General features: G+C 38.4%; 1 protein-coding gene across 7 annotated transcripts in view; it reads right to left on the reverse strand.

Annotated features, from left to right (window-relative positions):
• caskin2b (CASK interacting protein 2b) overlaps positions 1 to 26,952 on the reverse strand; it is a 73,364-nt gene that overhangs the window by 20,994 nt on the left and 25,418 nt on the right. For all 7 annotated transcript variants that reach the window (XM_042504487.2, XM_042504486.2, XM_042504489.2 and 4 more), the window contains exons 3-7: positions 22,602 to 22,653; positions 11,151 to 11,248; positions 8,828 to 8,973; positions 6,045 to 6,140; positions 2,187 to 2,317 (exon numbers count right to left, since the gene is read on the reverse strand). In XM_042504487.2, the coding sequence (XP_042360421.2) occupies positions 2,187 to 2,317; positions 6,045 to 6,140; positions 8,828 to 8,973; positions 11,151 to 11,248; positions 22,602 to 22,653 (523 nt within the window). The remainder of the gene's footprint in view (positions 1 to 2,186; positions 2,318 to 6,044; positions 6,141 to 8,827; positions 8,974 to 11,150; positions 11,249 to 22,601; positions 22,654 to 26,952) is intronic.

Genomic DNA, 26,952 nt, shown 5'->3' on the forward strand with positions numbered 1-26,952 from the left:
CTGACTGGTAGCTTCCACTGACACACACACACACACACACACACACACACACACACACAACAGGGATAAGAGAAGTGTAAAACTGGGTCACAGGGAAGTTGTAGTGTATCTCAGAGCTCTGCTGGGAATGTGAGGCATGAAGAAGAGACAAGCAGCTCCAGAGTTCCCACATCCCACATTTAAACAGCTCAGCGGTGAACGACCACAAACCACAGCAGCAGCCGCAGCAGCCCTGCAGCCACACCCTCTACCATCTCCCCACATCTCCCACTGAATCAACCTGTTCATGTGTTACAGGAATACATCTACCGCTCCTGGATTGCTACTGTGTAGACTACTTTAATAGAGGCAACAAACTTTATTCCTGCTGTCACTCACACACACACACACACACACACACACACACACACACACACACACACACACACACACACACACACACACACACACACACACACACACACACACACACACACACACACACACACACACACACACACACACACACCTGAACACAAAGCAACTTGAGACATATCCAGCTCCAGCACTACATGTTGGAAATACTATTTTACTGCTGCGTGCAGTTCTCCCCTTTCACAGAAAGACAAGGCTGCATTAATTGGTGTCGCCAGTACCCCCAACATGCGTGGAGGTGCGAGGGCCTGTTCATCCCTGCTTGCTCCATGATTGTCTTTAATTGTTTGAATGTAATTTTAATGTTTTCTTATTTTTATTTTTGTATTTCATGATTTTCTGTGCCCCTGCAAACCGCTTTAAACTGCCTTGTGTCTGAAGGGCAGATACTATCCATTTGAATTCATAAATGCAACTAAAAAAGCTGTCAGTCCTTTTTTAAAATAACTCAGAGTGGGAGCAGATCTGCAGCTCTCTGGGATTTGTTAAAGAGAATAAATGTGGAGAATAAAAACTGAGTGCTGCCTCTCCAGGTTTAGGACTCTGGGAAATGGAAGCACCTGATCCAGACCTCTCACGTGGTCAGAAGGCAACAGATTAGAAATAAACCATTTAGTGCTTTATAAACCAACAGTGGCATTTTAAAACAAAACAACTTCTTCAATTTCTTGTTTTATATAAATGTAAATACCAAGCAAGTTTCTCAGAAACTCCCCTCCTTCTTGAGGAAACATTAGAAATCTATTTAAGAAAGAAAATGAGGGTTCTTGTTAGAAAATGTATTTTCTGCAGAAAATGTGTTTGAATGCTGAGAGCTGAAAATTCATTGCACTGCTGAAAAACCCAGAAACTGAATTGTAAAATTTGCAGAGCTGGATGCTGGACTACACCCCCTAAAGAAGCTCAGAGCTGAAATATATTTCTGGGAAAGCTAAACTAAACTACACTGTAATACTGTCAAAGGTTGACGTTAAAATTTGTTAAATGAAAAGACTAAAAGAAGAAACGGTGTTTGTCAGTTATAAAGCATAAAGGGCAGAAAAATCCTGAATACAAGCAGAAATGTTCCATTAGAGAATAATGTATTCAAATCTGACGAGGTAGTCGATCGAAAAATGAACAGAAGTTTTTCTTTTTTTTAAATTAGTTCTTTTGACTTTTTTACTTTAAACATTTCATCTTTATTGTTTTTATTGTTTTTATTGCTTTATTGCTGTTTTAATTTTGCTCTGTGAAGCACTTTGGGCTGCATGATGGCATACATTTTTTCCCATTAAAGGGTGTTGTTTTTTTAGTCTTAGTCAATGTGAGGGTCTAAGGACAAAAGGATGTCGGATACTGTAAAGCCCTCCCAGGCAAATTGTCATTTGTGATAACGGGCTTTACAAATAAAATTGAAAACTGAAATTGAAAAGGTGTTGTATAAATAAAGTTTGATTTGATATCATTCCTTTGTAATAACTTCCCTGTTTATTCCTCGCCTACATACGTTGCTCTGACCACATCCATCTCTGAGCTCCATCTTTATTCTGATCTCAACAAAGCACCTGTACAGTTTTGTGACTGCATCTTAAACAATTGTGATGGCACTGACAAGATCAGACATATAAACACCTAGCAACATACTAAAAACTGCTTCTGTGTTACTATCTGCAACAACTGGTATAATCAAAACAATATTTTGCCTAGTATTTTGCCTGCTTTTGTGTTTTGTTTTGGGTAAATCAGCGATTAAATATAGACTAATTAAAAAGTTGCAGCGTTTGTCTTACCTTATGATGTCTTTGTGTCCGTTGCGGGCCGCGAGATGTAGCGGCGTGGTGAAGGCCGAGTCTGTCGGCTCTTTCCTCTCTCCTTCCAACAACGCCACGACCATGTTACTGCTCAGCAACAGCTGGGCAACCTGAGAGGAGGGTGATGGAGTGAAATGAAGAAAGAGAAAAGACAAAATGAAGTCAGTGTTGAAAACAAACGCTCCCAAATATCTGAGGACACATTTGGAACCAGCAGACAGCATCAGAGATCCTGCAGGTGAGTGTGAGGGAAAAACTCAGAAACCCAGAACACCACAGATGAGCCCAGATGTTTGGCAGCAGACACAGTGATGTCCTTGATAGTAAAGACTTTAGTAATGTGTACATCTGTTGCTGGGAAACATCTTTAGTTTTCAAATCAAAAGCAATCAGCTGCATGACGATACTCCGTCACATTGAAAATATTCCACCTGTCTACTGCATCACACGAGACACATTTCCCCAAAAATTCACATTCGGGATGTTTGATCAAGGTTTCAAAGAAGATTTGAAGTGACTTGAACAGTTTCAGAGAGTATAAAAAGGAGGAGGTGAAACAGAGGAGAGCTGAATGGAAACACAACAGCTGCCCAACGACACACCCTGACATCACTGAGTGACAGCTGACGCCTGAACACACACACACACACACACACACACACACACACACACACACACACACACACACACACTCTAAAGATATCTTGTGGAGTCTGAATCAGCTGTCTGGGGATCAGTCTTCACTTTCATGTCTCATTTAACAAACTCACACGAGTCAGAACAAAGACGATTAGGACGACAGCTAACGTAGTACATCTACTCTGCACTGTACTGTACTTTAGTACTTATTCAAGATACTTATACTTTTAAATATTATGGCACCTTATATTTCAATACATCTCAGAGATGATTACTGTACTTCTTACTTTAAAATCTGACAAACTGAAGTAAATATAACTATAACTAAGTCTTAATTTACGTTTACATTATATTTATTTGTCAAGTTTACTTAAAAATTAAGTTATAATTACTTAATTTTGTAAAGCTGTTTTTGAAAAGTTGTTGCAGCTTAATATGATAAATTGAATGAAATCAATCTTTCTAAGTTTTAGCAACTTCAGTAAACCAAGTTTACTGTGATATATATCTGTATTCTGCTGGTTGCAAACTAGTCAATCACACTTATATATTCTTAAAAATGTAAACAAAACAGAACTTCATCAATGCCAAAATCCTCTTTGTTATGCAGTTAAGTCAGCCTTATTTGGTTTACTTAAGTTTCTAACACTTAAGAAGATTTTTTTCTGAGTTAACTTAACAATTAGATATAAAGTAAACCCATATTAAGATTAATAGTTATATTTAGTAATACTTTTTCAAAGCAATCAGTTTCCAGGATTATTTTAAGTACGGTAAACTGGTCAGATTTAAAGGTGTAATTACTTCTCAGATTTCCAGGATTAGTCAAAATTTTTAAGTATTTTCAACAACATGTATATGAGTGTTTACAGTAACATAAAGTACAATCTCAAAGATCTCTGTGTCGTTCTCTTTGGCGGCGCCTTTGGCGATAAGCAGTAATTGCAGTGTTTGTTGGCAGGCAAAGACTTAAAACCAGGCTGGTGAATTTATTTATATCAGCTTGTTTTATGAGTCCTGCAGCTGGTGAGATGAAACGTTACCACAGCATAGACAGTGTGGGAGAGAGAGGATTATTAATGACTGCACACTGCTTCTAATTTTTCCTGGGAATGTCTCACTCGACACCCCGTTTTCAATTCTGCAAATGTAAGGGCTTTCATCAGTGGGCCATGGGCTCAAACAACACGGTGTGACTGAACATACATTTTTTTTTAATGAAAATCCTTGATTATTACTTAAAGTTCAAATTACAGTTACTGCCTCATGATTGTATGCCTCCATGAACCACTCTAGTTGCATGAAAATATGGATGCTTCACACACATCTTAACCTTGATAGAACAGAAGATCGATACAACCAGCACAGTTATAAGATCAGTGTCACAAATTCAGAGTCTGACCAAATGTCTCCACTTTAGTTCCTGAGTTATAGCAAACAATAGCCAGAAGAGTGTTTCTTGCAGAACATTATAATGTCACAGTGACAATTTAGATATAAAATGTCATCACTTAACCTTTTAGACATTTGTGAGAAATTTGAGCATATGAATTCTTGAGTTACAGCCAAAAACATGCTTTGTGAGGTCACAGTGACCTTTGACCACCAAATTCTAATCAGTATCATTGTTAAGTCCAAGTGGACATTTGTGCCAAATTTGAAGAAATTCCCTCAAAGTGCTCTTGAGATATTTCATTCACAAGAATGGGACAGATGGTCCAACAAACCCAAAACATAATGCGTTAAGCCACAGCTGTCGCCAGCACGGAGGCATAACTATAAATTAATTAAACAAAAATGAATTTATCAAGAATGGCTCTGTGTCTTTTGGTAGACAGACAGGACAAGGCGGGAGTCTCCATGGACTATGATTTTTACAGATGACATTGTGATGTGTAGTGAGGGTAGCGAGCAGGCTGAGGAAAGCCCGGCGAGGTTCTCACTGGTGAGCTAAATACAGAACATGTGCATGACTGAGGAGGAGGACAGCAGAATGGTGAGGATGCAAGAAGTAGAGGCCAAAAAGGTGGAGGAGTTTAAATACTTAAATACTGGGGTTAGGGAAAGTTTAGGTTAAAGAGAGAGACAAAGCAAGAGAGGCGAGATTGAGATGGTTTGTAAAGGAGAAATGCTGGGTGTATCTGTAGAGGGATACTGGAGGTGGAGCTGCTAGGCAAGAGGAAAAGAGGAAGATAGGAGGTTTATAGATGTGGTTAGGGAGGACATGCAGGTAGTCGGTGTGACAGAGGAGAATGCAGAGGTCACAAACAGATGGACACAGATGTTCTATCTGTGGTGACCCCTGAAGGAGCAGCTGTTTTGGTTCATAAATTAAAAAGTCTGAATGTACACAAAAAACTCAGAAAAGGCCAAAACATCAGAAAACATATAGAGAAAGCTTGGCGAAAGACACTGACAGAAAAGTATTTTGAATAATTTAACGACACTGCAAAACATTATGGACTTTTTTTTTAAGCAAAGTTCTGAGCCGTTTTTAGATTGCATTTTGTAATTACAACTCAAGTTTATTGTAGCTGAAGTACGGGAATAAAACACAAATAAACACCAGATTGGAATCATATGGGTGGATATAAAACAGTCTCGATTCAGATAAACTTTGATCAGGACGTTACTACTTTTGACTGAGCTCTTGGAGTTAACAACAAGAAATATTTATAAATATGTATGATTACTGCACAGAAGACTCAAGACAGATGCTCATAATATATCCATATCTGTACCAGATTGATGAAGCATGGACACAAGTATGGTTTGTTTATGTAGCTGCTGCCACAAAATCTACAGTTCAGGTTTAAGGGATCGACATGCAAACAGAAAAAGAAGAGACAAACACAATACAAAGATAACACTGATGTTTACTGACCAAGATAGAAAAGTAGCCATGGCAACACAATCAAACATGTGCGCGTGTGTGTTTGTCCAGCTGTGGCTGTTTGTTTTTAAACCATCAGTTAACACTGTCAAACAAAGTTCACTTTGCAGGACATTGCTTTAAGTTCCACTCATTCCCAGGAGATTTACCCTCTACCCCAACCCAGATTATAATCTTAACCTTAAACCACCCTTGCATGCCTAAATTTAATAATTTACGTTGTGGGGACCTGTCCCCACAAGGGAGGTAAGTCCCCACAATTTCTGTCACCACAAAAAACAAAATAAAAGAAAAACTGTACTCACCTGGACTCTTCCAAACTCACAGGCCAGATCCAGAGGAGTCTTCTTCGCCTTGTTTACCAGACAGGGGTTGGACTGATGCTGCAGCAACATCTCAGACTGAAAACAGTTACACAAAAGACAATATATTAGTCCACACGTGTCAAAGGAAGGAAACTGAGATTATAAGGGGAAATGTTGTATATGTTGATAGCAGGACTTTGTTTACATGTATTTGTACGCCATATTTGTTTGTAAATGTGAAGTGTAACCAAGGAAAAGTGTTGATATACAGAGAAACAACAAAAAATAAATTAAAAAAAATAAAAAATTAGAAAACAATGAATACAATACTTTAAAAACACTAATTGAAAAAAGAATAAGGTTAAAAATAAAAATAGTAATCAAAATAAATGGAAAACAAAATATATATATCATTGAAATGATGAAACAGGTATACATACCCAAATGCAATGATATAATATACATAATAATACTCTAACAAGGGTATACAGTCCATGTCATACTTCAGTATTTTTGAAATTTATTTTAATTTAAGATGTCTTATCTCATTTCTGTATATTCAGTAGAGCTGGAGTTGGGACGTGCTTAGCTTAACTTAGCTTAGTATAAAGACTGGAAGCAGGGGGAAACTGCTAGCCTGACCCTATGTGACTCCTCAGCAGACAGAAACACCTGCAGAGCAAGGCAGTGTCGAGGCCCTCAGAGGGTTTGTGTTATGTCAATGCTGTAATGTGGATAATGTTTCACCACATCTTAGCCAATCAGATGACGTAAAGTGTGACACACTGGACTGAATAAACAAGACGGATGTGTGTTATTATCACAGCTCTGCAGGGACTCTGCAGGATGGATTACAGTGACAACAGGAATCCAGGAGCTCTAAAAAGATGGATTTAAGGTGGACTCTTTACACTAGTTGGAGCTGTGTTTGAATTTATACTTTGGCTGTAAAATAGACAACAGAATATAATCTTCTAATCTATAATCTTGTCCAGAACAATCAAAACAGACAGATGCATGCTTTTAATCTTTTAAATTAGTAACATACATTTTGTTCAATCATGCAAAGCACCATGAAAAGTATCACAAACGAGAACAAGCTGTATACATTAGATTCGTCTTTGTGGTCAATTTAAAAAGAAAACCATGTCCTTAAAATAACATCACTATTCAGCTGGAACCTCAAAAAAAGTTTCACACCAGAATGCCAAAAATATGACATTTGCCAAAGTAAAAACAGAAATAAAAGAAATACCATTAGCAAAATGTACTTAGTAGTAGTAAGGCATAAAAGTTTGCTTTTGCAATGGTTTAAATGCCAAATTAAAACTTTCCTGAAATACTAATAATAAAAATTTGTATTTTTATTATTAGAAAATACATTTTAAACAGTAGACAATAAATAAAAATAAGTATGAAGTGGCATGAAATTGAACTGCTTAACTAAAGCACCTCAAAACTGTATTTTGGTTCATTACTTAAATGAATGGTGGTGTCCATATTGGGGTTGGTTTTACTTTAAAGTGTTGGTATAAAAGTGACAAACAAAAACAAACCAAAAATCTTTATTTTGACCAAAGACTTAATCAGATGTTTTGTATAAACACCAACATTTTAATCACTAAACTGTCTGACAGTCTTCCTCGGTGGGGGGGTGACAGATCACCTACATTAATACTAATCCTCGTCGGTAAAATACCAGAGTAGTTTGTGATAACACAGAGTCTGAACTCAGGATTATTAAAAAAAATACTCTGCAGTGTTCATTTCATCAGTCAAAACATCCCCTCACATCTGTTCTGCTGAGACAAAACAGGGTCACTGATTGCACCCCCACCCAAAATCTGATCACCCAAAATCTACCCTCTCTCTAAAGTCCTCCAAAATCCACCTCATTATCACCATCCGAATCCCCATAAATCCAATCACATCCAGTTCTGTCTCTCCTGCTGCACCCATCGTCTGATCCCTCAGCACAATCACCAACATTAACTCTCAATCCCTGCAGTGACTGCCCCCGACCGACACTCTCTACCTCTCCGGTGCATCTGTGTTTTAGGGGCTCTGCAGCCGACTCTTGCCTCTTATTAGTCTGAAGTTTGGTTGCATGTTTTTCTATCGTGATCAGCAGTTGATTTACAGGATATTTGTTGTTATATATGTTGTTGAATCTATGATATGTTTTCATTGAAAAGTCAGCAGACCGAAATCACAACATGTTCTTTAAGGGTTTGGCTGATATAAACATTTCTAAAGCGGTTTTATATTAAGCTGAACACCATACTGCACTGATATACCAAATTTTACCACTAGGTGTCTCACTTAAATCAGCAGCCCTTCTCGAGTGGAGCATAAAGATACCGTATGAACATAGGGATACCTTATCCAAACTGCAAATGAGCGTCTAACTATCATGTAGCATGGTAAATTTCCGTCAACACTGAATTCATTAAATATGAATTGTAACGTCATGTAAACAAACAACGTTGCTATCAGCTGTGTGCTCCAGATCAGACTGAAGCATTGACCACTTAAAACGTATGTGAGCTGTAGAGGTTGACAGTAGACTCAAAATAATGAACTGTAAACAACTGTGTGAGCAGGACTGAAGTAGAAGGATAAAATAACTGAAACATTATTTATAAGGCATCTGATACTTGAGTTGTTGGCAAACAATGATCTGGAAAATCTTAACTAGAGTCAAACAGACAAACATGGTGACAGGCATCAGATCAGGCGTTAAACTAGATAATAATAGAATACAGAATGGTGTTTGAACTGACCACTTCGTAGTGTCCGTACTGCGCTGCCAGGTGCAGAGGGATGTGCCCATCAAGAGAAACACCGTTCACTGAAGCTCCAGAGCGAAGCAGCGTCAGAACCGACTCAGCTTTTCCCTGCCAGGCTGCATAATGCAGCGGACGCATTCCTGCATACAACCAAACAGACACTTTAATGGTTATTCACTGAGTCTTTTTAGTGGTAAACTTCTATCAAGCAGTATTGAAAGAAGTACTTAAATATTTTACCTTAGTAAAAATATCAATACAACAAGGATGAAATACTTTGTTTCATGTTAACCCGCTGCATTTAAACGTATTTTCAAATAAAAGTACAGAAACGTTATTGATGCATTGAATATGTTATCACTTTAACCCTTTGGAACCTCAGCAAATTGGCTTGATTTCTTTCAATAAGTGGGAAGAAGGTAGTGAGCACAAACAGAAGCCATGGCCCAAAAACAGCAAGAAATTTGTGAAAAAAAAGAAAAAGAAAATAATAAACAAGAAAACAAGGAAATGACCCAAAAAGGTGCTTAAAAATCATCAACAATTCGGTAACATAATTTTAAATATGTAATTATGATCATTATAAATGTAGTTTTAGTACTAATTCAAACTAATTCAAACGACTTCAAAGGGCTGACCTTGCATGCTGCAGTCCAGCAAAAAAATTGCAAGAAATTAGTTTAAAGTACAAAAAAATACCTGAAAATTAGTAAAATAATAAATGAACAAAATAAAAAATAAAGTAAAAAAAACTGAACAAGAAAAGACCTGAAAAAGGTGCGTAAAAATGTGAACATTTTGTAACATCATTTAAAGATCTAATTTTGATAATTATAAATTTAATTTTTTTTTCAATTTCCCCTACACACTTTTCACTAGCTGTTTTAAAAAAAATTTACATCTACTAATTCCTTGCTATTTGTTAAACATTTGCTCATTGCCTTTTCCCCCATGTTTTTGACAGAAATCGCAACAATTTTTCGTCAAGGTTTGAATACTTGTGAAAGGTGTCTAAGAAGAGTACAAGAAAAGTGGCAGCGCTCTGGGTTTCAGAGGATTAATGTTGCAGCTGGTAAAGGTGGCGCTTATTTGAATGACTTTATATTGTACTGGGTAGTTTAATCTATAATATACATCATCATTTGCTAGCTGATTATATTAATAAGCTGAATATAAAAAAGTAACTCAAGTCATTAAATAAATGCACTGATGCAAAAAGTAGTATTTCCCTCTGACATGTTGCAAAGTAACAGTATTAAGTATCATAAAATGAAAATACTCAAATAAAGTACAAGTACCTCAAAACTGTACCTTGGCAAATTATTTGAGTAAATGCACTAAGGTATGGTAGTAAATAAACTGGAGTATCTGAAGTGTTGAATAAGGACTAGTAAGTGCTATTACTTCAGCCTGCTTACTGTTGATGCTCACTTGAAATGGTAATTAAAAATTTAAAAGTGCCAGTAAACTCTGTGTGTGTGTGTGTGTGTGTGTGTGTGTGTGTGTGTGTGTGTGTGTGTGTGTTTTTGTGTGTGTGTACTGTACACACACAGTACAGTACAAACACACACATACACCATCTGGATGACACAGATGTAAACGAGCAGCAAAGATCAGCTGTTAATCTGATGTTCTGAACCAACAGACACACACATGCACGCACGCATTCGCGCGCACACACACACACACACACACGCACGCACACACCACGCGCACACACCACTTTATGCTTCTAATTCTACCCCATCTTTCTACATCTCAGACAAAAGTTTTGTACTTAAAGGGAACTGTTTGACCGCAGATGTTTTCATTATTCTACTTCTGACTGAGTGACTTCATAATGAGAGGGTAAACCAAAAAAACTTTCCACTTCCTGGGCATGGTTGCTTTTTTCTAATCTTGTGAAAGTCCCCTTTTATTCAATTTTGGACGTTTTTGCTGCTGCAGAATTCAAACTTTTAGATGCACTGTAGTTAACATTAACTTTCTCTTTCACTGCGCCTGATGTTCTGCTGCTTCGTCTGTGCCCAGAGTACACTCTGCACTCCTGAGTGTTAAAAATATATTCCAATAGTGCAGCTAATGAGCAGTCCAGCTCCAAAAAAAACAAAATCAATACATGGAAGCAGATGCATTAATTGTGGTGGGCCGCCACAAATAAATGAAGGTGCGAGAAACTTTGGTATTAGTACTTGTACTGAAGCAAAGTTGTTGAGTACTACCTGCACCACTGGGGTTGTTATGTCTATGTTCCCTCTAGACCATATACATATCACATCTTAGACGCTGAGTAGGTGTGAGTGTGTGTGTGTCTAACCATTGCTGTCCTTGACGTCCACAGTGGCCTGGGCCTCCAGTAGTGCAGACAGGAGCTCTGTGGTCCCTGTGAGGGCAGCATGGTGCAGGGCCGAAAACCTAAAAGAGACAACAGGTCAAAAGGTCAGAGATATCTATAATAAACAATCCGCAGTCAGCAGTGTTTATAAAAAGACTGATTTCTCACCACCCAGCTGGATAATGTGAGGCACTCAGAGACACCACATCAGTTGACACACACTGAGTCTCATTAAGATCACACTGGAGATACAATAAAACACGTCAGACTCTGATGTTTAACAAGACACTCTTACAGACTTTATGAAAAAACAGAGCAGAAAATTAAAACTGAATATGAACCGGACCTTTTTTTTTTTATCCTCTGAATCTTTGATCAGTTTAGTGGGAGCATGTTCAGGTTGCGGTTAATGGTTATTTTGGTTATCAATGTATCTTTATTTTATTCTTAAGAGGACCAAGAATAGCATTAGATCAATGAGTACCAGCAGGACTGTAGATATTTCTTCAAAAACGTTTGAAATAAGCTTTAAAGGAACTAGACATATGTCAAAATATAGATTGTGTGAACTTTTGTAATATTAGCATCTGAATTCTTGAGTTATGGTTAAAAAAAAAAGGTTTTGTGAGGTCACAGCAAAATTTAATCAGTTCATTGTTGAGTTCATGTGTATGTTTGTGCCATATTGGAAGGTGTGTAGTCAACACAGTGATGTTGTGTGGTGTGTCTGGACTTGCTGTATGAATGCACAGAGTCAGATTATTGTGTTACTGTGTGAGTCAGACATGAACCTGCAGCTACAGGCAAACTACCAGGGAAACGCCTATCAGTCACACCGTCTTTAATATAACTCCTGTTTGTTGCAACCAAATTTACTACAGAGTGTGTGACTCAGTGTCTGTGGATTAGAGTGAGTCTTCACCCAGGGGAGGACCAGCTAAAACAGCCTTTTTAAAGAATCCAAAGTGTGTTTACTGTTAACTCTTTCAGGCCCAGGCTAAAGTGGCCCTTTTATCAGCCTCTTAGAGTGTTTTGCTAGTGTTGTGTGACATGTGTCCACTGGTAGAGATTTGGAAATACCATTTCATACATGGGACATTATTACTAGATATACTGTATGTGGAAAGGCAGAAATAAAACTTGTCACTTTATAAAGAAAGAAGGAGTTTGATGGACTATCTGTACCGAATGTTAAATTGTATTTCCAGGCTCCTACCTTGCATCCATTCATAAATTGGTCGAGTGGAAATACCTCGACTCCATGGCTTAATATTGAAAGGAATTCTGTGTGAGCAGATTACTTAAATGACATTTTATTTACAAGCCTCTCTGTTGTAAAATTGCAATTCATTATCTTAAAAGAAACTTTAGTTTTTAAGTAGCTCTACGTTAACAGCTTTGCATTTTTCTTTGCACTTATGCACTGCTGCAGCTCTTTAAAATGTTGTATTTTCCATCATTTCTATGCATTTACACACTATTAGAAAAGGGCAAAATAAAATATAATTAAGTCACCTATCCCATACATTCCACAAAATCTGGTCATAGAGGTTTAACATATTTCAGCCACTTGGTCCAGAGCCCAATAAACATACTCTTCTGAAGGCATAAATCTAATTTAGAATATATAGAGATAATATATAACAGTATCACAGCCACAGGGACACTTTCCTACTTTTAATTTTGTTAGTTCATGATTAAACTTTTCTTGAAGTAACATTTTCAATGCAGGCCTTTTACTTTCAACAGAGTAATTTAAAGGTGTGTTATTAGTACTAAAGTAAAAGATCTGAATACTTTCTGCACCCTTGCTACTTGAAAAAAACCTCCCAACATGGACGGCAGCTGTCACATCTAAGCATCCTCCCCCACATGTGAAGCTGAGACAGGAGAGGAAATAAAGCTACAGGCTACATGTGCTGCTCTGTAAATAAAGCTGAGACATTAGAGGAGGAAAGAAATGAATAAAGACTGAGAGGGAGGGCTGTTCTTAGTGCTTCCTTTCTCTTGGTTGCGTAATGTGAGCACTGGTATTCATGTGGCACAGTAATAGACAGCGCCGGGGGCAGCTCCGACGATAATGGACGGATTGCTGAGAGAGGTTACAGAGAGCAGGGGAGAGTGACAGGAAGAGGAGAGGACTTCAGTCGTCTGAGTCAGGAGGGTTTAAAGTAAGCTGGGAGGAAGTCTCGTTCACCTTGTGGTAGAGTCGGAGGAGTCAGATAATTAGAAAGGAGAGCAGAGTCCCTGAAGGCTACTAATGAAGACGTTTCATTATTAGCAGAGGATCACAGACAAAGGCAGTGGAGGAACAAGTATTCAGATCCTTTACTGAAGTAAAAGTACTAAAACTGTGCTCAGCTGGCTCCTGTTTGAGGCTCAAGGCCACCATGCAGGTAGAAATAAACAATCCCTCCTCTGTCCTGCTCACCTGACAGTCCTTAGACCTGTTAACAGCTCCGGCCCTTCCCACTCTGACCTCACCTCTCATCACCAAAAACAACGGGCCCGACCCCCATCCCCCCTGCCCAGAGCTTTTTAGACCTTTAGAGTGTTGGTGGTGGTGGTTTTATATCGAGTCTATAGCTTATTTTTAAGGATTAATCTCATGTTTTATGTTGTGTTAAACTTGAGTAGTATCAACTAGGGCTGGGTGACATGGCCTAAAAAGAAATCATAGATTTTTCACACCAAACTCAATTTCTGTTTTTAATTGATTTTTTTCCCACTTAAAAACAAACTACAAATAACAAAGAAATTTATCAAATTGCATAAAATTTTAGCAAGTAATATTAACAAAGGCAACGTCAGTTTTGCATATTGCAGTTTTGCATATTGCAGTTTTGCATATTGTACAGTTTTGCATATTGAACAGTTTAGCAGTTGTAACAGTAGAGTATTGAAAATTATCAATTCTGAGATCAAATAACCGTCGTTCAACATTAGTTCCATGTTAACAAATAACATTATTTGGTGTGTTCAAATTTCTCGACCATAGATCTGTTGAAGTGGAGTCAAACAACATCCCCTCCAGCTCTCTAGCAATATTTTCACGTGTACAGTTGTACAGATGAGGTGGGGCAACTTCAGCAAAATACTTATGTCTTGGCAGCACATCCCTGGGGTGGATAGTTTTCAGCAGGTGGAAAAGGCCAGGCTTTTTTTTCTTTTTGCTGTGTGACTGCCTAAGCTTTGCAGTGGGACGCTTTCCTGTCATACGGGACACAATGGGATAATGATTCCACTAACGCAGGCTGCTTTTTACCAGGTGTTTGTGAACTGACGCTGTCTTGTGCATCTCAGAGTGAGACAAATTCCTCCCGCTCGGCTGCTGCCTCTGAGATGTTGAAATAAATCGGTCGTGCTGCTGCCTTTAGTTGCAACAGCCTCTGAACAAACTTTGCAGCCAACTGTGGTTTGTTTGAGATCTGACGCCGCAAAACCGAACCAGCTCCAAACGACTGATGAGACTGTGCCTTTTTTGGGAACGTTCTGATAATGTTCATTAACGCCTGCTGTCATGATATTGTGTATGTGTGTATCTCTAAAGGGAAGCACAGGGGGAGGGCGCGCCCCGCTGTGACCTACGCAAGCCCAAAGGGAGCAGCGAAGGAGAAAATCTAAATTTGCATTATAAAAATTCGTCCTAAACCAGAAATTTCAAAATGATCGATTTACCACCCAGTCCTAATAACAACTGAAATGTCCATCCTTATGCTGATGACACCATCAGTTCTACAGCAAACCGGGTTACAGTCTGTCAACCTCAGATTTCTTTTTATTCCTTTTAAAGGGAAAATGTGCCTCCTTTATGTGGATGTCAAGTCAGTGTTGATGGCAAATGTAGTTACCAAAGCAACAAATACCTTAGTGCATGAGAAAGGCGAGAAAATCTTCTAAAATCTGTCATATTTCCTGCATCTAGCAAAATTATTTGAAGGGATAGTTCACCTAAAAATGAAAATCCAGTCATTATCTGCTCATCCTCTGATGGAAAGTCAGGTGAGGTTTTATCATCCACAAAACACTGGTAGAGATTCACAGGGAAAAGGCGTTGCACTCATCTCCCAAACAATCGAAAAAAATGGTGACCAGTATTCAAACATTAAAAAAATACATAAATCCTGTACAGGACATCTTGATCTCTACATGTCCTGAAAAAATAAAATTTAAGTGGCTCACTGACAAGGGCTCACTTTTACTCCTGTCACACTAAAAACACTTATGAATGAAACACTAACATTTCTTTTAAAAACTGCCTTTAAAAATGAAGATTATTGTACAGAAAATATAATAAATTTATGTCCCTTTGCCTCACACCACATTCATATCAGGGTTCTGACCAGACATTAATACTGTAGATTTAATCTTGAGATATATCATTTTTAATAAACCGTGTTTAATAACAAACATCCAGTATATCAGTGTGAACCTATATGGAGGCCTCTTACTGACCCGTCACAGGCCGGATGTTAGAAATGTTCCTCCCAGTCTCACTTCAGTGCAAATGAGTTATGACTGTTCCCCTCAGATGTCTGAGCATGTGAGAGCCGAACAGAGTGAAGCTACAACGGCAGATTTACAGTGTGTTCACGTTCGCAGCTCAGAACTATGTTCATTTGTTAACCTCTTTTTATTGAAGATAGTGTTACTAACAACATTTACAAGCTGTTCTTTATGAGCGCAGGTTGGGCATGTTGGCACATGGGAAACATTTTACAGTAAAAGATCACACAGACCTCACAACACATGCTGCAGAAAGTACTTAGATCCTTTGCTTAAGTAAAAGTAACGATACCACTCTGTAGAAATGCTGTGTTACAAGTCAAAGTCTGAAAATGTTTAAAAGTGTGACTGAAAAGGACGCAAGTCAGCTGCTTTTAGTATTCGTATTTTGACTACAAATTTAACAGTAAAATGTCAGCAGGGAACACTTTCCTACATTGTCTTCGGCCGTTTGAACTTTCACATTTTCATTGTAATATTACTTTTCTGAAATTATTTTAATGCAACACCCCCCCCATATTGTTTTTGCACGTACTGATTATTACACACACATAATGTTTTTTTCTTCTTTATATTTTATTTCTTTATCTTCTGTTTCTATATTATCCTGTGCTCATACTTTATCTTTTGTTCATAATTAATGTTTGGTGTTTACTGTAGCTCCTGTTTTCATTTTACCTTTTATCTCTAGCTGATTTTTAAAAAAACAAAAAAAAAAAAAAAATTTGGCTTCACTTTACAGCTACTTCATCTTTTGTTTTAATTGTATCTTTTGATTTCACATTATCTTTTGTTTCTACTTCATCTTTTGCTTTTATCTTATATATTGTTTTTACTTTATGTTTTGCTTTTCCTTAATCTTTACTTTTTACTTTAATTTTGTTTCTACTTTGTTTTCTGATTTTACTTTATCTTTCTTTTTTTTATTTGTCTTTTGCCTCTACCTTGTCGTTAGTTTGAGCCAAATTTTAAGAAATTCCCTACAGGCATTCTAGATATATTGCGTTCATGAGAATGGGACAACCCAAAAACATAACGCCTCCAGCTACAGCTATTGCTGGCACGGAGAAATAACAACCCATTGGCACCAAAAGCTACAATATTTTAGAGAGCCACCTAAATTTCTCAAAACATGGCTTTCTATGGAGCTCATGTCTCTTTCAGGGGAACTCAGCTCTAAGTAGCTCTCTACAACCCTGAACGTGATGCTAATTGTGTCCGACAGGTTGATAATGTTTCCACTTGTGGTGCTTTGGAGTTTCAGTCTTACTTACTTCATTGTTCTATTTTAAGTTTTTAAGTTTCTAATTCCAGTACCAAGTGTGCATTTGTCCTATTTTGATATTTAGGACTAGTCTACATGAAACCCAGATGACTGTTGGTCTGCAGCATTCAGATGGGGAATCTGTTTGAAAACTGGATTCAGTTTCTGTCACAGCAGCCGTCCGGCTTCTCCCCTCCTCAGACCTGTGACGGCGGCTCATAGCTCGGGGTCTCTCCTCCTGAACAAAAGACCAGAGCTCCAACTATCACAGCGATTCACAGGGAATCATTCCAGCTCCGCTCTCCATAGAAACACAAGCAAACACAGCGCCAACAGACTCAAATACTAATTTGTCTCACGGGGATGCAGAAAAGCAGCTCCTTTATACCCGGTTTGTTTCTCACACACACACACACACACACACACACACACACACACACACACACACACACACACACACACACACACACACACACACACACACACACACACAGAGAGTTTACTGGCACAGTGGCATGTCAATAAAGACAAATAATCTCAGTGATGAATGGGCATCCTGTACAAACACTAACACACCTGTAATAACCCTGATTTATGTGTAAAGGCCATGTGATGTCACCTCAGGTCTGTGTGCACACTTCCTGTCTCTTCACAGAATAAAACTTTCCCCCAGATCACAACAGGAGCGACAACAGGCCGCAGGTGTGCTGATACACCTGAAGAGGAGGGGCTGCACGCTGTTATTTACCCTCACTGCTGAAAACTTGGCGAAATGTAAAACTGTGTGAGCCAGGAGGAAAGTATGTCAGCTATTGTTCAGACGAGGCGAGCTGGATGCCTTTCTGTTTCATTAAACATAACCTCCGGCTCCGTTCTTCTTCTTCTTCTTCTGTGGTTCTGTTCTGAATGTTACCGTTTTATTTGTTCGCTTATTCAGAGTGTTGAGCTCTCTGTCAACAAGATGCTTAACAAGAGACGGCAAATCCTTCAGAGGGTTTGATCAGATGAATAAATTAACTGCCAGAAAAAGCTGCATAAATTTGGTATTTTAATGATTTTTTACATCTGCATATGGATCCGGATCTACACCACACATTGACAGACAGTTTTAACATAAATGTGCCACATTTCTTTCAGTCCAATATATACAGAAATTGTTCTTGCTATGTTAAAATATTCTTTAAAACATCTCTAAATCTGTTTAAGAAATAAATCCCTTTCTCTATGACTCATGTTTGATTTTCCCACCAATCATTTAAGAAAACATGTTGACTGGTTTTGATGTAAAGTGTTCTAATAATATATATTATTATATTAGAAACAAAACTAGTAACTAAAAAACTACTAACAAAAAAGTGTTCCTTTTGTCCCTTCATTTTGTTTTTTTCCCAATTGTGTGTGTCCTTTGAATCATTCTATGTCCCTTTCTTTTACTTCTGACATTTTTTTAGGGTTTGTGAACACAGCGCTAGCGTAACTCTTCATGACATCTTTTTTTTCCTCAGCAGTTGTTTGTGGAGTTTTAGCTGCAGGTTGGCAGGTGATATATCGATCTGGTCACAGCTGATCAGATCGATAGATAAGAGGAGCAGCTGCTTCACAGGCGAGAGAATGCAAACTCTTAGACCCAGCACGATCGGTAGCTAAGTTTGGCTTTCACTGCGTCTCGCATTCTGGTGCTCCGTCTGTGCCCAGAGTACGCGCTGCACTCCAAGAGTGTGGTGCAATAAATAACTGAACAGCACATATATTCCAACAGTGCTCCGAATGAAAAGTTAAGCTCCAAAAATAGAAAATCAAAACTTAGCGGCAGATTTTTTAATTGTGGCAGTGTGCCACAAATAAAAAAATGTTTGGGAAACCCTGGCCACAGTTGTGTCCCTTTTTGGGAGAAAAAAAAAAACAAAGATCATGCAATTTGACATGTGTTTGGATTGTAACTATAACAAGTCTGTATGCATTTCTTGTTAAACAAATGTCTGGTTTATAGTCAAATAATAGTTTTGTGACCTTACCTGAACCTGAGCACCAATGATACCACAGCCTTTGTCATGATACACTGCTGTTCTGTTTGATATGTATCACATGATATTAGAGACTGATGTTGTTGAAAACAGTGATTTATCAATACATACAGATTCTGAACATTTGAAATGGTTTTAATATTCGTTCTCCGCAGTACTGATACTCTGGTGACAACTGTACTTTCAGGCTCTCTTATTGTAGATGTTTAGTCATTCTGTTGTTTTCTGCCACTAACCAAGATAAGAAAAGTCATTATAATCAAGTTGAAGCCTTTTTATATTTATGTTTTAAGAAAAAAAAATGTGTGCTCTCAATGTCAATTTTTCCCAGTTGCCTCAAAAATGGTATTGAATATCTTATATCTAATATATTTTTGGAGGTATTGTACCAAAGTTGGAGATTACTGTATCTTGACAACACTACTAATGATGTTTCCACGGTGACTCAGTGCAGCACTAGATAGTATTACATATTTTGTGTAACATTTGACATGTTTAGGGATATTAATATTTTAAACAACAGCCAAATAGATGGTGATCAAGTTTGGTTCAGACATTTGTGTTGCCTTCAGAATGAATTGCAATAACTTTGGTGATCCTCTGACTTTAGCTCCATTATCAGGTCTACATTTTAAGGCATCCAAATCTTTGGTTCATGACTAAATACCTGCAGAATAATTGACAATCCCATCAGCTTCAGCTGAACTTTGTGTTTACTGATAATTAGCAAACGTTATCATGCTAACATGCCAAGCTAATATGGTAAACATATCAAAGATTCTACTTGTAGAAGCTGAAATTTAAGAAACAAATATGTTTTGTCATTTTTATTTTACTTTCAAAACTTTGTTTTAATAATGTCGGAAGTTGTTAATATTATAATATCATTACCATTTAAGTAATCACTGAGTTCGTATCTGCCTGTGAACTTCTAACTTTTAAGTGGGATGTACTCAATGCTCAACTAGTGCTGAAAGTATTAGTCATTTATCAACAACTATTTTAATAGATTAATTCTTTAGTAATTTAAGGTCAAGTGAAAACAAGTCAGACATTCTCTGGCTGCAGCCCAACATCAACTTCTCTACCTCAGAGAGGGTTTGTCAGCTGTAAACTGATGGAATTGAACCTTTAATCCAAACAGAGGCTTTCAGCGGAGTCACAGAAACTCCCGATGGTCCGACAGCAGCGACACAACAGAGACACCCACACAAAAAATAAAACTGACCCGTGAGAACAGAGTCCCTGTCTGCTGACTGACTGTGTACAAACATGATTCGACGTGCTGGGTGAACATTGGAGGATTGTGGGAAGTTGGTGTGTTATGGATGTTGTTTTAAGATGCAGCGGCGTGATTACTGCAGCGAGGCGGAGCTCCGTCGCCCAGCGAGCCGCCAACAGCTCTGATGAATAATGAAAAACCCTTTTCCAACGTCCCTTTGGAGGCTATTAGCCCTAACACACACAGCCCCCTCTCTCTCTCTCACACACACACACACACACACACACACACACACACACACTAAAGGTTCAGACATGCTAATGTTGGTGCAACATTGCAACAACTTCCCCATTAAAACAGAAAATGTCTCGTCACTACAATCTACTGCGTCCAAATGTCCCCAGAGAATAAAGTGCAGGATCAAAGCTGTAAGCGGCTCTTCATTTTTACATGTTGTCAGCTGGAGTTTGATTGCCAAAGAACAAAATGAACTGCTGGCTGTTTGTAAATGTGTAATCAGCAACCTGATTTCTTCTGTTTATCTCAAGGTGTTCAGCAGATATTGCTTATGGAGAATGACACACACAAGGTCACAGTGACCTTGACCTTTGACCAGTGACCACTAAAATCGACTCACTTCATCTGTGAGTCTGAGTGGACGTTTCCACCAAATTTGATAAAAATTTCCTGAAGGTGTTCTAAAGATATTGTACTCGCAAGAATGGGACTGACAGACGAAACGACAACCCGCCTTCAACCACGGCCATTACCAGCACGGGGCATAAATATGCAACTGGACACCGACTCTCACCTGCCAGTGTGCATTTCCTGACCTCCTCCAATGCCTGTCAGATTTTTACATACTTCCATTAAAAATTGGTTTCAATTATAATAATGCATTTGTTCAACCAAAAATCCTTCCGTTTCCATTTCTTTCATTCATTCATTGTAACAGAAAATAACAACAGACAATAATAAAAGCAATAATAAGTAGTAGTTTTAAGTAATAATTAGTTAATTTATTAAATAATTTTTTTTTTAAAGTTTAATTAATTAATAGTTAATAAATGATTTCATTAATAATTTTAGTAATAAGTAAATAATAATAATAATGTAAAACCATGTACATTGAAATTAAACCATATCGCATCACTGAAACCCTCATCATAGTAATGTAGTTATTATCAAGAAATATGAACTTCAGTAAATCTAGTTGGTCTATTTTTATAGATACAAAACAGTGAACATCAGTGAAATATTAACAAATCTGTTGTTGACTTTTTGCAATTTTCCATTCACATGATTTTCTAATTGCTATTGTGTATAATTATTTCTTATGTCTAATGTTAACTCTCACGTCGGTATTTTGCAGCGCTTGAACTCCTGTTTTCACAGTATCGTTGATGCTCTCCCTGATGGAGCAGCAGCCTAATTGACTCCGTCTCATCACATCAGCTCTGTGAACTCTTTCCTGACTCATTTCTCAGATGCCTCGGCTGTCAGCGCGGTATTAAGTCATCCAGGTTCTTTGTAAACACTCACTCTCAGTTCGGCCCTTTGCTATCTGACCTTTGACCTCCCCGGGCTCCACTCTGACCCTCTGAGTGCGCAAACAAAGCAGACCAACACTTGACGACGTCTCAGGACTGATGTTCCTCTACCTCATGTGTTATACGGCCCTCGGATTCTCGGCTTGTCATCTCTCTTTGAGCTTTTGTTACGACGACAGTGTTGACTGTAAGCTGAAGAGGCTGCGACAGTTGTTTTAGCATTAAATCACAGACTTATGAGCGCTGGGCTGAACTCAGACAGGAGACACTTTCTGCTTTTAAATATACACTATGTATCAACCCAGTCGCCAGAAAACAATAGATTACATTTATTGTTATTATGTAGCTGATTTGTTGAAACCGAACGTGTGGTTAGATTTAAGCACAAAACCACTTGGTCAGGGAAAGAAAAGATCATGTTTTGGCTTAAAAATACCTGGTTTTGGGGCACAATCCCGCAGCAATGGCTTGGTAAAAGACCTCAGAGTCAGGAGATAGAGATTTTAGAAGAAGCAGCAGGAAGATTATAAAAACTTTAAACAAAAAGAAATATTGATGAGGAGGGACTAAACTTTCTTCATGTATTTTCTCCTTGCAGGCTAACGAGCTCCGAGGGGGGAATTTAAGCAGTCAGCGTTTCAGCAGACTGCAGCAGAGGCTCAAAGGTTCAAACACAGAGGGTGAGATGATGTTTTGACACCAGACACAACTGCACTGAATGTGTGTGCTGAGTCAGGTTGTAGTTTCCAGCTCCGCAGAGTGGAAACGGTTTTTATAGATGCAGAGGGAGCTGCGTAATGACTGGACACACACGGCAAAAATGCATCCAGAAAATATCGTTTTAATAGCATTGACTTCATCACTCACCCATCTGAGTCCTGGTAGTTCACATTCAGTCTCTTGGTGGAGCCCAGCAACTCTGGAAAACACAAAACAATACGGAATATCAATATCTGTGCATCATGATACTTAATTCACTCATCGCGTATGAAAATATCTGTGGATCTGGCGCTAAAAAAAGTCTTCCAAAACAAAAAGAAAGAGTAAACACTGAACATAACATGCCACACGCAGTCGGCCGCCTATCCAGATCACTTTCTCCTGGGTGATATGACAAATGCATTCCATCCACCTTGGAGGTCTGCGCTGGGAATGACATCACACCCGAGCTGATTGCGTTCCAGTACAAGTTGGAAAACCAAGAAGTTGTTGGCAATAGCAAGGTTAGCCGCTGTTGGCAAAACCAGCTGATCACAAGGCATTACACTGTGTTTTACAAACACTGTAGCCACATGTCCACAAACAGAACTTGGACAGGACTCGGGGTAAGACTGTTTTAATGAGACACAAATAAGACTGAGGTGTAGTATATACAGAATGTATTACAGTGTATTACTCCACTACTGTTAATGCATGGAGCAGCCATATTAGATTTTGAGGTCAGCGACGGTCTGACTTTCCAAGGTGCAAATCCAACTTCAGGTGGCGATCCAGTTGAAATTTCTGACTCTGAGTTTGGAAATTCCAACTTTCAAGTGCAAATGGAGCACACACTGTGTGAGCAGGTGAGGTGTGTGTTGTAAATGTAAATACAGGGCTCCAGACCATGACCACTCAGTAGAATTTTGCAACAGTGAAGCCCATTTTGCGCAACTTGCAAATATAAATATATAAATTTGAGATCTTTCAGTTTGTTTCCCCCTCACAGTGAAGATAAATTCTCACATTTAAAAGCGTCACTGTGACAGTTTACCTTTCTGCTACGTGATAACATGTAATTTTTATCCAGAAGCCTCAAGTTCACAAAAAAACACCAACACTTCTGGCTTAAGACGAGCCTGATGCTTCAGAATAAAAGCACTGAGGTTCTGCTTTTATTTATTTAACTATAAGAAAACTTTATTTAACTTTATTATAACAGTTCTTAATTTAATTTCATTATAACAGAACTTTATTTAGCTTTATCGTAACAGAAGTTGATCCATTTTATGTACCTACTTTATTTAACTTTGTTGTAAAGGTACTTTTTTTCTAACCTTATCATAACAGTACTTCATTTAACCTTATTGTAACAGTACTTTTAACTGTATTGTAACAGTATTTTATTCAACTTTATTATATCAGTACTTTATTTAGCTCTACTGTAACAGTACTTTATTCAACCTCAGTATATCAGTACTTTATTTAACTTAAGTGTAACAGTGGTTACGCTATAAAGTACTCAGTGGTTAAATCTGACCACTCCGTACTTTATTCAACTTTATTATAAAAGTACTTTTTTTACACGTAAATTTAGCAGCACTTTACTTAACTTTATTATAATGGTAAGTTATTTAACTTTTGTTTGGTAGTAGTTGGTTCAACGTATTATAACAGTTACCACTGAAGAACCCACAAACTAAATATTTAGAGCCCAGTTGTACTGTTGTGGTTCAGTAATGATCAAGGGTCACTTGCACTTTTCTAGATTCTCAAACAAATTCAAATTGAAAATCTGAGTTCCAACAGTATTCTCCCCTGTCATCAACACTGGGGGGACACTGACTACATGCAAGTTTGATTCTTTTAATTCTTTTGAGGCCAAAACTATTTCAAATGTAAATAATACATTGATGGTTTGAATTATACTGTTTACATCTCTGTTAACATAGTTCTTACTGAAGGAAGTAGGAAAAACATCAATATGACAGTTGATTGACAACACTGTAACATTTATGTGAGGGACTGTGAGGGCTTATGAATAAGTAACAAGTGTTTATGTGGGTCTTTAACTATCTCTTTCCACTGGTAACACTGGGGAAAGTCCAGTCAGCGTCAGGGAGGAGATATGTGGATGTTTCCTGCAGAGAATTTATCTTCCTGTGTCTCTCTGCTGGACCACCTGAGGACTCTTCATTAGCCTCTGACCCATGTTTGACTTCCTCGGCTGGGTCAGAGGACGGAGCGCTGCTGAGATCCTCAAGAATAAAACTCTTTGATGTGTTGCCACACAAAGACTCCCTGCTTCTTCCACCACAGACTCTCAGTCTGGACAAAGTTTCCCACTTCGTCGAGTGAGATGTCGAGCAGTTCTTCCTTCGAAGCTGCCTCTTACTGACTCCCACTCACTGGAATGTGATGGTATTCAGGCTCTTAAACTGGTCAGGCCCTCTGACAGTCCGTGCTCTGTTTGGTACAGTGGTGGCCCGGCCTGTGTCTAATCAGCATGTCATTATAATGCCACGGTCACTGACTCTGTGCTGGAAGTCAGAGAGCTGCATTCATAGTGAAGGCTGCTGCTTCTGAATCATCACACAATCACAGTTCTGCGCAAAGTCACAACTACAGTCATCATGTAAACCAGTTTCAAAATCACTAACCCAGCTACTGTCAGGCTTCTGGAGTATCCAGGAGTCTCTAATCAACATTCAAGAGTCAGAGACACGACGCATATAAACTGGTTTCTAACAAGGTCTTCACTTGTGAGCATGTGCGTGACTTCAGAAAAGCATCACATTGGCAGCAGTGCAGGAAGACAAAGGTAACATCATTAGCTGTACGGGTTCAAGTGTTCGTGCCGAACCATCACAGCCCGGGGGTCCCTGCCTGGTGCACGTAGCCTCATGAAGAATACACGGCATGTAGAGTGATGCACGTAATGCGGAGCCAAAGTTCACAAGTTCAGCCTGGAAACTTTTAGCCGTGCAATATTAGCAAATGAAACAGCGGAGGTGGGAGACCCGCCTGCAGGTTCTTGGTTAGTTCCAGAGAGAGAGTTGGGTATAAGATGAGGACGATGTATTCGTCATGCTTTACCGTTGTAGGGAATGTGAATGGAAATTTAAAGTTTTACCCACATGTGCCAGTCACTAGGACACACCTATTAACAGACTGTGTAACTGAAACTGCAACAAAATAGCTTCTAGAAGTCTAAATGTGCCAGTTTCCACCAAAAATCAGATCAATATATCTGCATGACCAATATTATTGGTTGTGCAAACAATCTGTCTTATTTTCATTTAGAGTGAGAAAGTTTTGTCATTCTTCTTAATATTACAAATAACCTTCTAACAAAGGCTTCACCGAATCTTTACTATTTGTTTTTATAGGCAAATCCGTACATCATCAGCAAACAATGAAAAGGAATGTCGTGTTCTTAAAAATGGACCCTAATGGCAGCATATACAATAAGAATACGACAGGGCCCAAAATGGATCCTTGAGGAACCCCACAGGTAAGTGGTCTGTGTAACCATTTACATTAAGATAAAATATACATTTTAATGCATTGATTCAGCATCTTATTTGTATGTACATAGACGATCTAAGCCCAATACAATGTTACAGAAATGTCACTGACCAAAAATGTGTCATTATTTTAAGAGGAAACAGACGTCCCATTTACCCTTGCAGCTTTGTGCTGCATTCATATGTTATTGAAATAATCTTAAAAGTGAGAATCCAATCACTTTTAATGGCTCAGCTGATCTGTTTCCTTTGCTCTTGGTTATCAGTGTATTGTTAAAAGGGTCCGAGCAGTAAAATTCTTCTTTTTAGCTCACAAACACACCGTGGTCAGAAGAGCCTTGGTTGGTGGAGGCCTTAGCAGTACCCTATGATATGATGAGTGGGAAAAGTTGAGAAGTCATGAGCAACTGGAGATTTGCATCATGACCTGGTACATACTGGACAGTAAAAAGAGTTGTTCAAAAAGATTTGTTCACTCATTTTCACCCATAGCTACCCTTCAGCTCCCAAAAACAGAGCTTTTGAAGTATTTAAGATCTCGGGGAAACACAGCAGGCTTTCCCTCTGGGGGTCGGAGCGCTGCTTTGATAATGACCTGGATTTTATAATTAATGGGAATAAATCAGCACAAAAATTTAAAGTCAGACACAAACTGAACTTTCAGGCAGCCAGAGAGAGAGACATGAACACTGTGTCTTCTCACTACGAAAGTCTTCTTTTCATATAAAAGCAAAACTAGAAGACTGTGGGGACGACAAAAACAAAGACTCCCTGTCTCCTTACCTGTGAAACTCTAGCCATTGAAAACAAAACACTGGGGACAGTAAAAAGAAAGAGGGCAGGTAGGACGGACTCATACTTTCATTTTCAAAGTCTACTGTATTTGCCACCAGAACTCACCTTGGACTGGTTGGTGATTTGTTCGTGATACTTTTGGATCTTTATTTACACATCCATCATTCCAAATATGCATTAAAAATGTATTATAGAAT

The sequence above is a fragment of the Plectropomus leopardus genome, chromosome 18 (assembly GCF_026936395.1).
Source record: "Plectropomus leopardus strain MGB_pleo_1.0 chromosome 18, ASM2693639v1, whole genome shotgun sequence".
Classification (NCBI taxonomy): Eukaryota; Metazoa; Chordata; class Actinopteri; order Perciformes; family Serranidae; genus Plectropomus; species Plectropomus leopardus.